The sequence below is a fragment of the Papio anubis genome, chromosome 16 (assembly GCF_008728515.1).
Source record: "Papio anubis isolate 15944 chromosome 16, Panubis1.0, whole genome shotgun sequence".
Classification (NCBI taxonomy): Eukaryota; Metazoa; Chordata; class Mammalia; order Primates; family Cercopithecidae; genus Papio; species Papio anubis.
The window spans coordinates 31,107,576-31,122,690 of record NC_044991.1 but is presented as its reverse complement, the minus strand read 5'-3'; the positions used below and the strand labels follow the sequence as shown (position 1 = coordinate 31,122,690).

Genomic DNA, 15,115 nt, shown 5'->3' with positions numbered 1-15,115 from the left:
GAATGTGCCAATCAAATCACTGGGAGGGTTGCTGTGTCTTTTCAGAGCCCAGCCTCTGGCTCCTGCTGTAGAAGTACCTATTTTCCTACCTGTGCTTTCTTTGTGATTCATTATAGCTTTATCACATCTACTGTATTTCTAAGCAATATAGGCAGCTTTGCATTTTTTTTAACTTTTAAAAAATTTTGAGACGGGTCTTGCTATGTTGCCCAGGCTGGTCTCAAACTCCTGGCCTCAAGTGATCCTCCCACCTTGCCCCCTCAAAGTGCTGGGATTACTTTGCATTTCTTGCAAAGTAACCACTGGGTTGCTTTGCATTTCTTGAACTTTACTTTGCTTTAATTATAGTAGATGAATTTTTGCAAAATTTTTATATAATTCAAAAATGTGGAAAAAAAATCAGTGTAACACACCACATACCAAGAATCTAAAAAAGAAATACTACATCATTATAGAATGATTCAGAAAAAGCATCTGATAAAATCTAACACCTATTAATGAGAAAAACTATCAACTAGAAATAGAAGGAAACTTCCTCAATCTGAGAAAGTACATCGACAAAAAGCCCACTGCTAACATCATAAGTAACAGGGTCTGGACCCTTTCCCCGAGGATCAGGAACAAGACAGGGATGTCCACTCTCAACACTTCTATCTGTGCTGGAGGTTCTGGTTAAGGCATTTAGGCAACAAGAGAAACAAAAAGTTTCTTTCTATAATGAATCGCAAAGAAAGCACAGGTAGCACCAGATTAGGAAGAAACAAAACTATTCCCGGTGGCTCAGGCCTGTAATCCCAGCATTTTGGGAGGCTGAGACGGGCGGATCACGAGGTCAGGAGATCGAGACCATCCCGGCTAACATGGTGAAACCCCGTCTCTACTAAAAACATAAAAAATTAGCCGGGCGTGGTAGCGGGCGCCTGTAGTCCCAGCTACTCGGGAGGTTGAGGCAGGAGAATGGCATGAACCCGGGAGGCGGAGCTTGCAGTGAGCCGAGATCGCGCCACTGCACTCCAGCCTGGGCGACAGAGCAAGACTGTCTCAAACAAAACAAAACAAAACTAAACTAAACTAAACTAAACTGTCCCAATTTGCAGCCAACATGATTGATTAAAAAACTCAAGAAATCTACAAAAAAAAAAAAAAAAAAAAATCCTGTAATAAATGAGTTTAGCAAGGTTGTAGAATACAAGGTCAACATACAAAAATCAGTTGTATTTCTATATACTGACAATGTTTTTCAATGAACAACTGTAAACAAAAAAATCTATTTAAAATACTTCCAAAAATATGAAATAAGTATAAATCTAATAAAATCTACATATGACCTATATGCCAAAAAACTATAAATTGCTGATGAAAAAAATCAAAGATCTAAATAAATGGAGACCTATCACTTTCATAGAATCAACATAGTAAAGATATCAATTCTCCCTAAATTGGTCCACAGATTTCATGCAATTCCAGTTCCAGTAGATTTTCTTGTACATATAGACAAGCTAATTCTGAAATTTATATAGATAGGCAGAGAAATTAGAATAGCTAAAACAATTTTGGAAAAGAATAAAGTTGAGCCCAGGCATAGTGGCTGACACCTATAATCCCAGCACTTTGGGAGGCCAAGGTGGGAAGACTGCTTGAGCCTAAGGGTTTGAGACTAGCCTGCGCAATATGGCAAGACCCTGTCTCTACCAAAAAAAAAAAAAAAATTAGCCAGGTCTGGTGGTGCACACCTGCAGCTGCTCAGGAGGCTGAGATGGGAGGATTGCTTGAGCCTAGGAGGTTGGGGCTGCAGTGAACCATGTTCATGCCACTGTACTCCAGCCTTGGTGACAGAGGGAGACCCTATTTAAAAAAAAGAAAGAAAGAAAGAAAAAAGGAATAAAGGTGGAAGAATTACACTATCTGGTCAATTGATTTTTGACAGAGATGCAAAAGCAATTCCATGGAGAAAGAGTATTTTTAACAAATAATGCTGGAATAAACTGGACATTCATATGCAAAAAGATGAATCTCACCCTAAACTTCACACTTTATTGGATAATGAATCTAAATAGAAAATGAAAAAATATGAAACTTTTAGAAGGAAATAACAGAAAATCTCTGTGACCTAGGAGTATTCACAGAGTTCTTGATTTAACACCAAAGCACAATCCATAAAAGAAAAATTTATGAATTGGACTTTATCAAAATTATAACTTGTGTTCTGTTAATGACACTATTAAGAAAATAAAGGAAAATCTACAGAATGAGAAAAAATATGGAAATCACATATCCAAAAAAGGACTTGTATCCAGAATATACAAAGAACTCTGAAAACGCAACAAAAAAAACCAAACAACCCAACTGAAAAACAGGCAACAGATTTCAAGAGACATTTCACCAAAGAAGATCTACGGATGGTAACTAAGCACATAAAAAGTTGTTCATCATCATTAGCCATTAGGGCAATGCAAGTTGAAACCACAATGGCATACTGCTATACATTTATGAGACTGGCTAAGATAAAAAATACCAATATACCAAGTGCTGGTAAAGATGAAGAGTAACTGGAACTCTCACATATTGCTGGTGGGAATGCAAAATGACACAGACTTTTTGGAAAACAATAGTTAGGCAGTTTCTTAAACAGTACATATACCATGTGATTGGGTAGGTTTAAATACAAATCTGGACACAAATGTTCACAGCACATGTATTCATAATCACCTCAAACTGAAAACCACCCAAACATACTTTGATGGGTGAAGAGATAAACTGTGGTACATTTGTACAACAGAATAAGATTCAGTGATAAAAAAGAATGTAAGGCTAATGCACTCACCAACTTGGATGAATCTCAAAGGCATCATCACGCTGGGTGAAAGAAGCCTGTCACAAAGGAGTCTATACCACGTGATTCCATTTACAAGACCTTCTTGAAAATGCAAAACTAGTGTGGCCAGTGGTAGCCAGGTTTGGGGGAATGTATACTATACAGGGTAGCTAGCACAAGGGAATGTTACAGGGTGATGGAATTGTTTGTATCCCGACTGTGGTGATTCTACAAATCTACACATGTGTTAAAATTCCTAGCACTGCATTCCCCATCCCCTTCCAGAAGGTCATTTTTACTGTATGGTGATTTTTACAAAAAAGAATTTTAAAGTTAGGTGCTAAGAGTCATCCATGCATCCATGGTGCTAACAGTCATCCATACAGTGTTCATTTCTAGGGCTATCTGGTATTCAACTGTACAACTGTACTACAACCTACTTATTGATGGTTATCTGGATCGCTCTTAGAGCTTTGCTATTGGAAACGGTGCTGCCTTGAGTATCCCTGCAGACATCTCCTCATACAAATGAGCTGAGATCCTTTAGGGCTCATAAGGAAGAGAGGAAATTGCTGGCTGTGTGCATCTTTTTTCACCAAACTGTTTTCCAAATGTAACGCGCATTCCCAGCAGGGGCACATAAGAGACCCAGCTGCTCAACATCCTCATCAGCACTGATTATGAGAGTGGGGTTCCTGCTGCTCTGGCAGGAGTAACAAAGCATCAGATGGTGCACCACGGCCTCACTCTGTGCCTCCTTGGTGGCTGATGAGGCTGAATTCTTGCCTTAGGTTCACAGGCTGTCCTTCCTCTCACCAGAGGGCCTGTTTAAGTGCTCTGCTTGGTTTCTCATTGGGTTGCTTGTGTTTTTCTTTTATTACATCTTTTCCCTACTAATTTTTTGTTGGTTGTGTTGCAAATATCTTCTCCCCATTTGTAGCTTCTCATTTTCTCATTTGTCCATCTTCTTTATGATAAAATGCTTAAGTTTAATACAGTCTTACTGGTTTTTCACTAAAGGTTTATGGTTTCTGTGACTGGTTTAAGAATTTATTAGGTCATAAATATATTCTTCCAAGTACATACTCTAAAAATAATATATTTTGCTTTTTTTTTTTTTTCTTTTTGAGGCGGAGTCTCGCTCTGTCACCCCGGCTGGAGGGTAGTGGCAACATCTCAGCTCACTGCAACCTCCGTCTCCCAGGCTCAAGCAATTCTCCTGTCTCAGCCTCCCAAGTAGCTGGGATTACAGGTACCTGCCATCATGCCTGGCTAAATTTTTGTTATTTTTAGTAGAGACAGGGTTTCACCCATGCTGGCCAGGCTGGTCTCGAACTCCTGACCTCAAGTGATCTACCAGCCTTGGCCTCCCAAAGTGCTGGGATTACAGGCGTGAGCCACTAGGCCCAGCCAAGGCTATTTTTACCTACACATAAAACTGTCTGGTAAAATCGTCACAGGAAGAGCATAAACTTGAGGTTACCTGCATGTTGGAGAAGCAAGTGTTTAAGAAGACAGCAGAGCCACAGCCACCTGTAAGTGCCCATGCACAAGCTACTTAAACATATCAAAGGGGTTGATCCAATGAACCCAATAGAAACAGAGATATCCTATACCTCAGGCACCTTAATCCTGGCATCCTGTCATTAGTCAGGGTTTATGATTCCATTAAAATATAATTTCACATTCCATATACCATTATCATATAGCATCTCAAGTTTTAAAATCCCTCTATACCTTCCATGCCTTCCGTCCATCTTTCTTCCTGTGGTCCATCAACACAAATCTCTATTCCATTCATTCCATTCTTATCTGGCTTCCCCTCGTTACCTACCCCTTCACTGCCTCCCAGTCCATGCTGGCTTCCACCTCTACCGTCCCAGTCCATTTCCACTACCTCTACAGTGCCGGTCCACATGTAGGCCTGCCTCCCACCTCAGTCCCGGTCCATGTGGAGCCACGCCTCCCCTCTACAGTCCAGTCCATGTAGAAACACACTCCACCTCACTGGGTGCCTGCCATGCCATGCCACGCCTCCCACCTCTACGGTGCGGTCCATGTGGGAAGCCACTCCCACCTCTGAGTCCGGGTCCATAGGCACGCACTCCCACCTCTACAGTGCCGGTCCATGTGGAAGCACGCACTCCCACCTCTACAGTCCCGGTCCATGTGGAAGCACGCACTCCCACCTCTACAGTCCCGGTCCATGTGGAAGCACGCACTCCCACCTCTACAGTGCCGGTCCATGTGGAAGCACGCACTCCCACCTCTATAGTGCCGGTCCATGTGGAAGCACGCACTCCCACCTCTATGATGCCAGCCTGTGCTGCTGTCCCTGCCACAGCTTCTGCTCATCTGGCTTCTACATTATACTTCTGGCAAGTCTTCCCTGATACATGCCCAGATCTGGTTCTCCTGCCACCTTTCTCCAAGCTTTGTTCACTACGATTTGAAGAGTTCAACACATCCTTAGGCCACATGAGACCTTCATAAAATGCCAGCTCCCCTTCTCTGAGCATTGTGTTAAAGGACAGTGTGGGCCAGAGCAGTAAGAGGAGTGCAGCCTCCTGGAAAATGTGAAACTGAGGCTGGGCTCTGAGACAGGCAGGAGCTAATAAGGGAAGGACTACATTGAGATAGAGGAGGTGGTAGGAAGATTGGCATGTCTGGGGAGCAGCCAGTGGGCAGGCTGGATGGGTAAAGTGGTACGAGATTGTAACAGAAGGTAAGTATCAAACAGATGTTTGAATCTGCCTGTGTCCATAGCTACCTCTGGCATAGCCTCACCTGTGCTCACTGAAGACAGAGTTATCCAGAACTATCTTCTCCAGCAGTTCAATCAGTTCATTAGGCAGGTCGGCTGTCATAAAGGCTTTGACAGTGACCGAAATCTCTTCAGGATCCCGTGTTTCTGACAATGCTGTCTGTACTACCTGGTTTTAAAAAGCATTTGAAAGAACTTGATTAGTCAATTCAAGACTGAATCTTTGAAGCTAAACAGAAGGGAAGGACTCCTCCAAGATGGTGTGGAACAGACAGAGAAAATGGGAGACTTCTTAAGGTAACAAAGGAAGGGTTTTCAAAGTCAATTTCAGGAAATTCTCAGTTTGCTCTATTTTGACAATTAGTTTTTCTCTCATATCAAATGAGCTACAGACTCTTACTCTGCTCCAATGACCAGTGCACTAGGCATTTTGAAATGAATGTCTCCTTTTAGATTTGTCTTTTAAAGCCACTAATAGCAAATATGGCTCCACTTCTCTATTGAAGACACTGCAGGGGCTTCCAGCAGCCTCTTACGAGCAAAGAGCACTGCCACTACTGTGGCACAGTCCATAGCCAGAGCTGTGGAGTCAGGTGCCTTCACACCAGATGCCACTCAGAACCACAAGCTGAAGGAAAGACCAACAAAAGACTGGCTGTGCCACCCCTCATCCAATTATAGGTGTCTCACATACAAAAACACTTACAAATAGGGTGGAAAGACAGTTTTCCAAAGAGTACATTTCCCACGTGACAGCAGTTTGGAATGCCAGCACTGCTCTCTTTGCACTTTGGACCAGGCACCTTCAGTGACTTCGAGGATCTAATATTTTTGCCAAGTTTCTGGTTCTCCTCAGGGGTGGTCAACAGCCGTGTATCAATGAGAGGGAAGAGACAGCTCTGGACGGTCTTTCATGGCTAACACAGCCCACTGACCATGAACTTTTACATAGCAATCTTGAGGGGCCTTAAAGGAACGTAGGGTCAAGGTCAGTCCAGTCCACCTTTCTGGTGGTCTTTGTGAACTCAATGGTACCATAAGATGCAAAAGTTCTACCTCTGTGGAGTTTGTAATATCCACAACAAGGAGGCTGAAGAGTTTGAGAACAGGAGCTCTCCCAGCAGCTGAGGAACCAAAAGGGTATGCCTGAGGGAAAGGGGGTACCAGGACACAGCACAAGTCCATCCAAAGGAGAAGGTACACTTCCTAAAGTGACATCTGTCAGTTCTTGAAAAACTTGGAGGCCGGGTGTGGTGGCTCACGCCTAATTCCAGCACTTTGGGAGACCGAGGCAGGCGGATCACCTGAGGTCAAGAGTCCGAGACCAGCCTGGACAACATAGTTAAACCCCATCTCTACTAAAAGTACAAAAATTTGCCGGGCGTGGTGGCAGGTCCCTGTAATCCCAGCTACTCAGCAGGCCGAGGCAGGAGAATCTCTTGAACCTGGGAGGCGGAGGTTGCAGTGAGCCGAGATCATGCCATTGCACTCTAGCCTGGGTAACGAGCAAAACTCTATCTCATAAAAAGAAAAAAAAAAAAAAAAAAAAAGAAAACCTTGGAGCAACTTAAGTAAATATAGACAGGTTGTTTTAAGGGCAAAAATAAATTTCTACCATCTGTTTGAGTCAATACAGGATGCCCCACCTAAGGTTGCCTCAGGACACTGCTCTCAGTAAACATTTCATAATGAGGTTCCACTCCAGACACTAAAAGCAGCCTCCCTCTGTTATTATGTGCTCTGGATTAGAGGAGCATTGCAGTTGAATTTCCCACCGGGAGGTGGCTACAGATATTCAATTACAGCAGCGATAACGAAAGACCAGCAGCTCCACCCAGAAACAGGAAGACAAGAGGCCCCCGGTGGCTCTGGTATGGTGCAATGTTAAAGTTGCCCTTCCCCAGTGCCAACATGAAGTCACCTTCAAGCTGTACCAGGTGGCTGGACTACACCTGGAGAAAAGTCTGATGTCTGGGAACTTGGATGTAAATCCCTAGTAGCATATTGTGTTGTTTAGTATTTTTATTAGATTTGGATGGGTAATTCCAAAGTTGAAACAGAGATTCAAAACAACATGACCTTCCATAAATCTCAAAGTATTTCAAAATGAAAAGTTTATTTAAAAAAGTAGTGGCACAGGCTTGAGAAACAGTGGACAGAAAACGAGAGGATAAAATTCAGTAGAGATAAAGGTCAAATCCACCCCTCAAGACTTTCAAAAGCGCCGGTCCAGCAGGTTGGCAATGTGTACGAGGGAGGTGGGAGTTTTAACTGGTCCTATTCTTAGGGCTGAAGCCACTTGTTGGATGAGGGTTTTGTTCCAACATTGGTCTTGCCCCACCCCTAAACAGTATGCCCAGCACCTAGGAACAGTGCTGAGGGCAGCAGAGGCACTATCTGTGAGTGTCTGTGAGGCTGTGACTGGAGGGGAGGCTCTTCCACAGGGCTGGGGGAAGTCCTCCCAAAGGCCAAGGCAGACTCCCACCTGCCAGGCCACACCCAATAATGACCCCTGGCTCCAGCACTCTGCAGGAGGTGCTGGATAGTCACAGGGGCATAAAGAGTTTTTCAACACAGGGAAGTCAGCTGAGACAACCTTGAAAGCTACTTCACCTCTGTCCACGGGGGCTGAGCTGGGCCCAGCATGCAGGCATGCCACCAGGTACTCTCTTCCTGGGCTGCATATCCCTGCTTTGGATCCAAGGGCCAACTCTATGCCCTCGGCCAGTAAACAATTCCAAGTCAGCTCACGTGGGGAATCAAGCTAATTTTAGGCAAACTATTTCTGCAGGGGAGAAAGTTCATAAGGGCTAAGATGTTTTATTTATTTATTTATTTATTTATTTTTTGAGACGAAGTCTCACCCAGTTGCCTAGACTGGAGTGCAGTGGCGTGCGATCTCGGCTTCTGCAACCTCCACCCCCTGGGTTCAAGCGATTCTCCTGCCTCAGCCTCCTGAGTAACTGGGATTACAGGCATGCACCACACAGTGTGTTTTTGTATTTTTAGTAGAGATGGGGTTTCACTATGTTGACCAGGCTGGTGTTGAACTCCTGACCACAAGTGATCCACCCGCCTAGGCCTCCCAAAGTGCTAGGATTACGGGCGTAAGCCACCATGACTGGCCTATTTATTTTTTTGAGATGGAGTCTCTCTCTGTCGCCCAGGCTGGAGTGCAGTGGTACGATGTCGGCTCACTGCAACTTCCACCTCCTGGGTTCAAGCGATTCTCCTGCCTCAGCCTTCCCAGTAGCTGGGATTACAGGTGTGTGCCACCACGCCTAGCTAATTTTTGTATTTTTAGTAGAGACAGGGTTTCACCATGTTGGCCAGGCTGGTCTTGAACTCCTGAGACCTTAAGGAATCCACCTGCCTCGGCCTCCCAAAGTGCTGGGATTACAGGCGTGAGCAACTGCACTCGGTCAAGATGTTTTAAATGAAAAATGAAACCAGTCACTTGAGCCACAACAATGATTAGACGGCAAAATGCAGGTGCACAGACATACCCATCTCTGTGCCTCACCTGGTCAATTAGCTGTCTCCTGGATGGGTTGGTCTCCTCAAGGACGTGAGCCCAGAGCTCTGGATCCTTTCTGTGTACCAGGTAGCGGGCCTCGCTTTTGAACAGAGAATTCTCATTGCACACCTGAAATGAGCATACTCATGTGTGTAACACAGCAGTCAATCAATGGAAGCTGCTTGGGAGGACACACCCCAATTCGTTCCCTGTGTGCCTGATACCGGTTTAGTGAACAGTCAGGGCCCAGGCAAGGCGCTGTGCTTTGACACAGGATGAGCAGCATCCTACAGGGTTAACAATGGACTCAAACTACCTCAAAATGCCCTTTCCAAGTTTACAACTCCTAGGGATGTGCCACATCTCTGGCCAACAGGACCTCCTGCATTCAGGGACACGCTCTGTCTCCCATTCTGTCTGATACAGCCACTAGCCACGGGAGGCTACTGAGCCCTTGAAATGTGGTGCATGACAGGAACTAAACTGGTAATTTTTAATTTGGTTAAATTTAAGTACTCAGATGTAGCTAGCTCTAAGCTATCTGTAAAATGTTATCAGAACAGCCTAGAACTGGTATAAAACAGCACAAACACTGCAATGTTTCAAGACCTAAAAACTGCAAACTGTGCTTTCACTAGCAGATCTGGAGACCCTTTACGGAATGTTATAACAGATCTTCAAAACACTATCAGTCCACTGGAATGTGCCAGCGTTTGCAGCACTTGCTAAATCCTGGTGAGGATCAGATCTGTTGAGTGCCAGATGCCAGGCACAAAGGCTGAGTGGCATGCAAAGGTGTTTGCAGATGCAGCGCAGGCTGCCTGTGCATCATGGGAAAAGCCCGAGCAGGCTGGTGCAGTACCAACCTCATAGGTGCTCTGTTCATGTCTGGATTTTTAGATCAAATGGTTAGGTAGGAACAGTTCATACAATTCAACCTAAACATGTAATTATATGTGGATCCAAGCCTGGGCAGATGTAGGCAAAAGACCTGGGCAGATGTCTCAAGGAGGGGCCAGCAAGAGCTCACCGGTCAGGTGATGGGGAAAGGCTTGTATAGAGGGTTATCCCAAAAAGGGGGCATGAAGTACAAGGGCAGTCAGGACATGAGGCACCCAGGGAACTGCAGGCCCCTCCAGGTGGGTTGGCAAGATGGGTGGTTGATCAAGTTGGGGAGTTGGGGGAAGGTGGCAGTCCACAGAGGAGCTCACGAGTCAGGCCAAGGAGTTCAATTCTGCCTTCAAATTACCAGGCAACAGTAAGGACCATAAGCAGAGGGATGATAAGTCAGGTTCATGGCCACTTGGTCTACAGGTACAATGCATACAAATCGCATGAGCAAGTTCCCAAAAGCTGCGAGAATCACAAGGAAATAATCTCATGACCTGCCATCTCCAGGTGCACAGAAAGCCCTGATCAGCTCCCCACGGGCACACCTTTGAAAGCTTTCCTGGGAGGCCAGGGTTGCATGGGCAGCTCAGCACATCTGCTACCCACCTGGATGAGCTCAAGGTCACACTGCCCCCGCTCATAGGCGACACAGGCCAGATGGGGGTCTCGCTTCTCACAGTAGTGGCCCACCACGCTGCTGTCATAGTAGGCATTCTCTCTCAGGAAGCACTCGGGGCTGTTGTTGCTGTCAATGTAGATTTTAGCCAGTGCATTGTGAGTGGCAGGCTCCTTGCAGCCTTCCTGAATCCGGGACTCCAGCCAGGGAAGCAGCAGCTTGAGCCTTTGAAAGAAGGAAGGCACCGTGAAGTCTCAAGGCTACCACTGGAAATCTTGAGGACAATTCCAGGGCTCTGACAGATGTTTCCTGAAACAAAAAATCTTGGAGTACATTAACTTCAGGTTGCTCTAGGGACGAAGATGGACCTGATTTCCAAACTGATTTCTACTGTTAGGTTTTCCCCCAAGGTATTCACAGTACCAATAGCAAGTAACTCACTGCTACATCTAAGATGTGCACATGAATGATCAGCTACAGTGACAGTCCTGGAGAATTAGACAGAAACAACAACAGACACTAGAATCCAGGGGTAAGACAAAACACCAAGTAAGGACACCTTACCTATTTCTTTTTTCTACTTCAGCCACCAACTCGTCAGTAGAGAACTGTCCTCTCACTGCCATGATTAAGTGTTTAATCACTTCCTCAGAACAATCCACATCAAGCAGCCCTCCAACCACAGCTGGGGTCCGGCTAGGGTTGACCTACAGTAGTCAAGGTGAAGTAACTTCAGTGTTGCAGACACAAGTTATTGTTAGAAGCCTCCTACAACTTGGACAGTCTGGGCAAAACCCTGAAAGGGCTCCTGTTTAGCACTGCGCTGTGTCCCACCAAAATTCACTTGCTGATGTCCTAACCCCTAGTGGGACTCTATATGGAAAGAGGGTGTTTAAGGAGGTAATCAATGCCAATGGCGCGGCCCTAATGCAATGGGACTGATGTCCTTCTAAGAAGAGGAAGAGACACCAGGAATGTATATGCACAGAGGAAAGGCCCTGTGGGGGCACAGCCAGGAGGCCGTCTGCAAGCCTGGAAGACGGCCTTCACCAGAAACCAGCCCTGCCAGCACCTTGATCGTGGACTTCCAGCCTCCAAAACTGTGAGAAATAAATGTGTGTTGTTTCAGTCGCCTGGACTGTGTTCTTCTACTCTGGCAGTCTGAGCACACTAACCCACCACCCTTCAAAATGATAGTCTCTGAAATGCCAGATGTTAGAGGCAGCCTCTGAGGTGAAGACTATTGTCACTGACTGGGGCCCAGAGGCAGCTGTGGGTCACTCCAGGGAGCCAGCAGTACCTTCTGCACGTAGATCTCAATGTACCTCTGCAGGTTGTTGTGGTATAAATACAGGACAAGGTCATGGACAAAGCCAAAACGATCGCACACAATGATGAGGGGAAGCTGGTCTGTGAGCTTGGCCTCCTGAGGATTAGAATGCACAGAACAAGTCAGGGAGTGGAGAAACCAGACAGCCAGACCTCGGACTCATTGCCCATATGGGACAGCACTCTCTCTGCAGCAGAGTGACATGTAGGAGACTCAGAATGAGACTGCTCTAGATAGGCTGTCGTTTTGTGGTATGGTGTTTGCTTTGGAAATAAGTGAAAGATAATAGTATTTGGTTAAAGACCGTTAAATGTGGCATTAACATTCCAAATCTGGACAAAAATATCTTTTAAGACAAGCACCTCATTACGTGCAAACCCAACAGAAACCAGGCCATTCTCAAGAACAGCACACCTGCAGTAAAGGCTGCCTTTTCAGACATGCAGCCGCAGGCCATGGAAACACACCTGGCACCATTCCCAGATGATGATGACACTTGGGTAGAACAGCCACAGGTCACCACAATCATGCCTCCCCCTTGTGTGGTCCCATGCCTAGATCACATTTCCTGGTTTCCCTTGAAGTTTTAAGTGTGGCCACATGACCTCATTCCCTCCAAGGGGACGTGAATCCAAGTCTCATCTGCCACTTGCAGGCCTCGCCCATAAAAACCACCCATGCTGGTTCCTCTGTGCTCTTCCTGTCTTCTAGCTGACTGGGAAGACGACATCCAGATGAGGTGCTGAACACCGCAAAGCAGCCATGAGCCTGGTCCTTGAAGGACAGTGGGAAGGAAAGCCACCCCACTGACCTCCAGCCCACCCAGGACTGCCACATAAGGAAGCAGGCTTCCTGTTCTTTATGACACTAGTGCTGAGTGGTCTACTTGTTTCTGCAGCTTTGCCTGCTTAATTGACAATGGCACTAATGGGATGTTGATGAATTACAATGCAGCAATAAACTAACTCCCTCCACTCACGTGCCAGATACTTAGAGCACAGTCTCAAGCTGCGTTCCACGTTCTTAAAACGATAGAAGGGTTCCTCTAGAACTTTAAGCCATAAGGCGGAGCTCTGTCCCTGGGACTAAGGGGTCCCTGGCGAGACAGATCCAGCTTCCTGCCTCCTGGGACGTCCTGCGGATGGTCTGCCCCATCTGCCATCAGCAATTCAGCTGTGGAACACAAGGAGGCAGTGCTGGAACACACCTTCAGGAAGTTCTTCACACGCTCTGGGTTGTAGCAGCTGCTCTCTCGGCATATCCTCTCCACCTCCTTGATCTGCCCTGTCTTACAGGCAGCCTGAATGTATTTCAGATGCACGTCTGGGTCTTGGCTGAAGTTCACGATTGAGCCCAGGAAGTAGAAGAGGCCTATGAAGAGAGACTGTTTCATTTTTGTCCTTGCAACACCCACCTGGTCTCCTCCGTAGCTGCTGTCCACCTTCCCTCGATGACCCTGCTCCACTCTCCAGGGACCCACCCTGCTCCACTCTCCAGTGGACCCACAGCCCACTCAGAACTCATAATCAATATGCCATCTGTCTGTTTTAGCAGCTCCCAAAATAGCTAGTCAGATTTCCATCAAATTTGGCAGGCATACCTGGCATGTTTTGATGTAAAATACTAGATATTTGGTACTTGTGAAATTCCTTTTGGGGGCCCAGGTATACCTAGATAGTCGTCGTCAAGAGTAATTCCCACTGAGGTAATCTGAGAGGGCTGTGGGACTGATGCCAAGGGAGAGAGAAATAAGCCACGGCCTCCAGGAGGAGGCCTGCAACTCTGGACAGTAACGACAAGATAGGTACATCCGAGAAGGCCCCCGCCTGTCGAGGTCTTTCACTGTAACTGTGAGACTCTGATGCTAGGAAGGGAATGGGCAGCCCCTAGGCTGATGGTTCCCCACCAACCTATTCTACTGCTCTCTCCCAGCCCAGCTCCACTCAATCGTCTGCCATGGTCTTTCCTACAGTGTTGTCTTCTGAAGAGAAGGCCAGATCCCTGAGGGCAGGGTCCTGTCCTACCCTCCACCGATGCCCTAACCTCACCGGACACATGGCAGTGGCTTGATGCCTAGACAAATGCTTAGTCTCTATCCTGGGTGGGCCAGACAGCCCCCACCTGTCCCTAACAAAGCTACTCCCACCCCCATTGCCCTAGAACACTCTTTTGGGGTGATGTCCAAAAAGGGGAAAGGAAGACAACCAAGTTGCCTCGTCAGCCCCTGCTATCAACTGGGTTAGCAGATACTACAAAGCAATGCACCCTCTATCGTGGGCTCTCACTTAGGAGAGGCCCAAAGAGCCTCCCTCCTGGGGCTGTGAAGACCAGACATCAGGCCCTTTCACGGTACCCACGACACAGGCTTTCAGATGAATTCTTGCCAGACCGTGCTGCACAGACACACTGGGCTCCATAAGTTTCTCCACTCCATCACAAACCAACCTGATTTCTTCCTTTGGAAATACCAAAAAGGACACTGAAGCTGAGGGTGCACATGAGATGGCAGTCGCATTCTGCCACTGACTGAGCACCCAAGGCAGCGAGTGCTGCATCCTGCCTGGCTTTGCAGGAAGGTCGTTTTAAGTCGGACAGGTGGACCGCAACATCTGAGAAAGGAGGTGTAGTCACGTGGCGGGGTCGGCGAAAGGCTGCACGGTTTACCTTCATAACTCTTGAAGGATTCAAAGAGTTCCACCAGGGCCTGCGTGCCCAGCTGCTCATGGTACTTAGAGGCCACCTGCACACACAGCTGAAGGTTCTGTCTGATGTTAGCAGACAGCATGGCACGCAGACACTCCACAGAATCCTCCACCGACAAGGAGCCGAAGAAATTGACAAGCCACTGGGAACAAGGAAGAGTCTGTCCACAACAATGCACCACTACAAAGATTGCTAACACTTGGAAAATAACTAGGTCATTCTCCTGTTCCCCTGAGTGTCAAAAATAGAGAATTTCCACATAAAGGGATTGAAAAGCAACTATCCATCATGGGAAAAAGTAGAAGCAAGGAGTAAAGCTGGGAAAAGACACTGATCTAAACAGTTCACCTGCAATATTCCACAGACGATGCTAAAACTTATTCCATAAGTTGGAACACAATAGCTAGTTCAGCTTTGCTAATGGTTTCAGACAGCCCTGTTAGGTTGTCAGTGTTAAAAGGTGACCAGTATTCCTGCTA

At 46.5% G+C, this 15,115-nt stretch overlaps 1 protein-coding gene across 5 annotated transcripts in view; it reads right to left on the bottom strand.

Moving 5' to 3' along the window:
* CLTCL1 (clathrin heavy chain like 1) overlaps nucleotides 1–15,115 on the bottom strand; it is a 113,212-nt gene that overhangs the window by 31,491 nt on the left and 66,606 nt on the right. For all 5 annotated transcript variants that reach the window (XR_001892133.2, XM_003905212.3, XM_009216777.2 and 2 more), the window contains 7 exons: nucleotides 14,598–14,778; nucleotides 13,141–13,304; nucleotides 11,904–12,029; nucleotides 11,168–11,310; nucleotides 10,594–10,828; nucleotides 9,103–9,225; nucleotides 5,603–5,748 (listed from right to left, as the gene is read on the bottom strand). Coding sequence is in view for 4 of the 5 variants with exons in the window: in XM_003905212.3 (XP_003905261.2) it covers nucleotides 5,603–5,748; nucleotides 9,103–9,225; nucleotides 10,594–10,828; nucleotides 11,168–11,310; nucleotides 11,904–12,029; nucleotides 13,141–13,304; nucleotides 14,598–14,778 (1,118 nt within the window). In the remaining variant the exon portion in view is untranslated. The remainder of the gene's footprint in view (nucleotides 1–5,602; nucleotides 5,749–9,102; nucleotides 9,226–10,593; nucleotides 10,829–11,167; nucleotides 11,311–11,903; nucleotides 12,030–13,140; nucleotides 13,305–14,597; nucleotides 14,779–15,115) is intronic.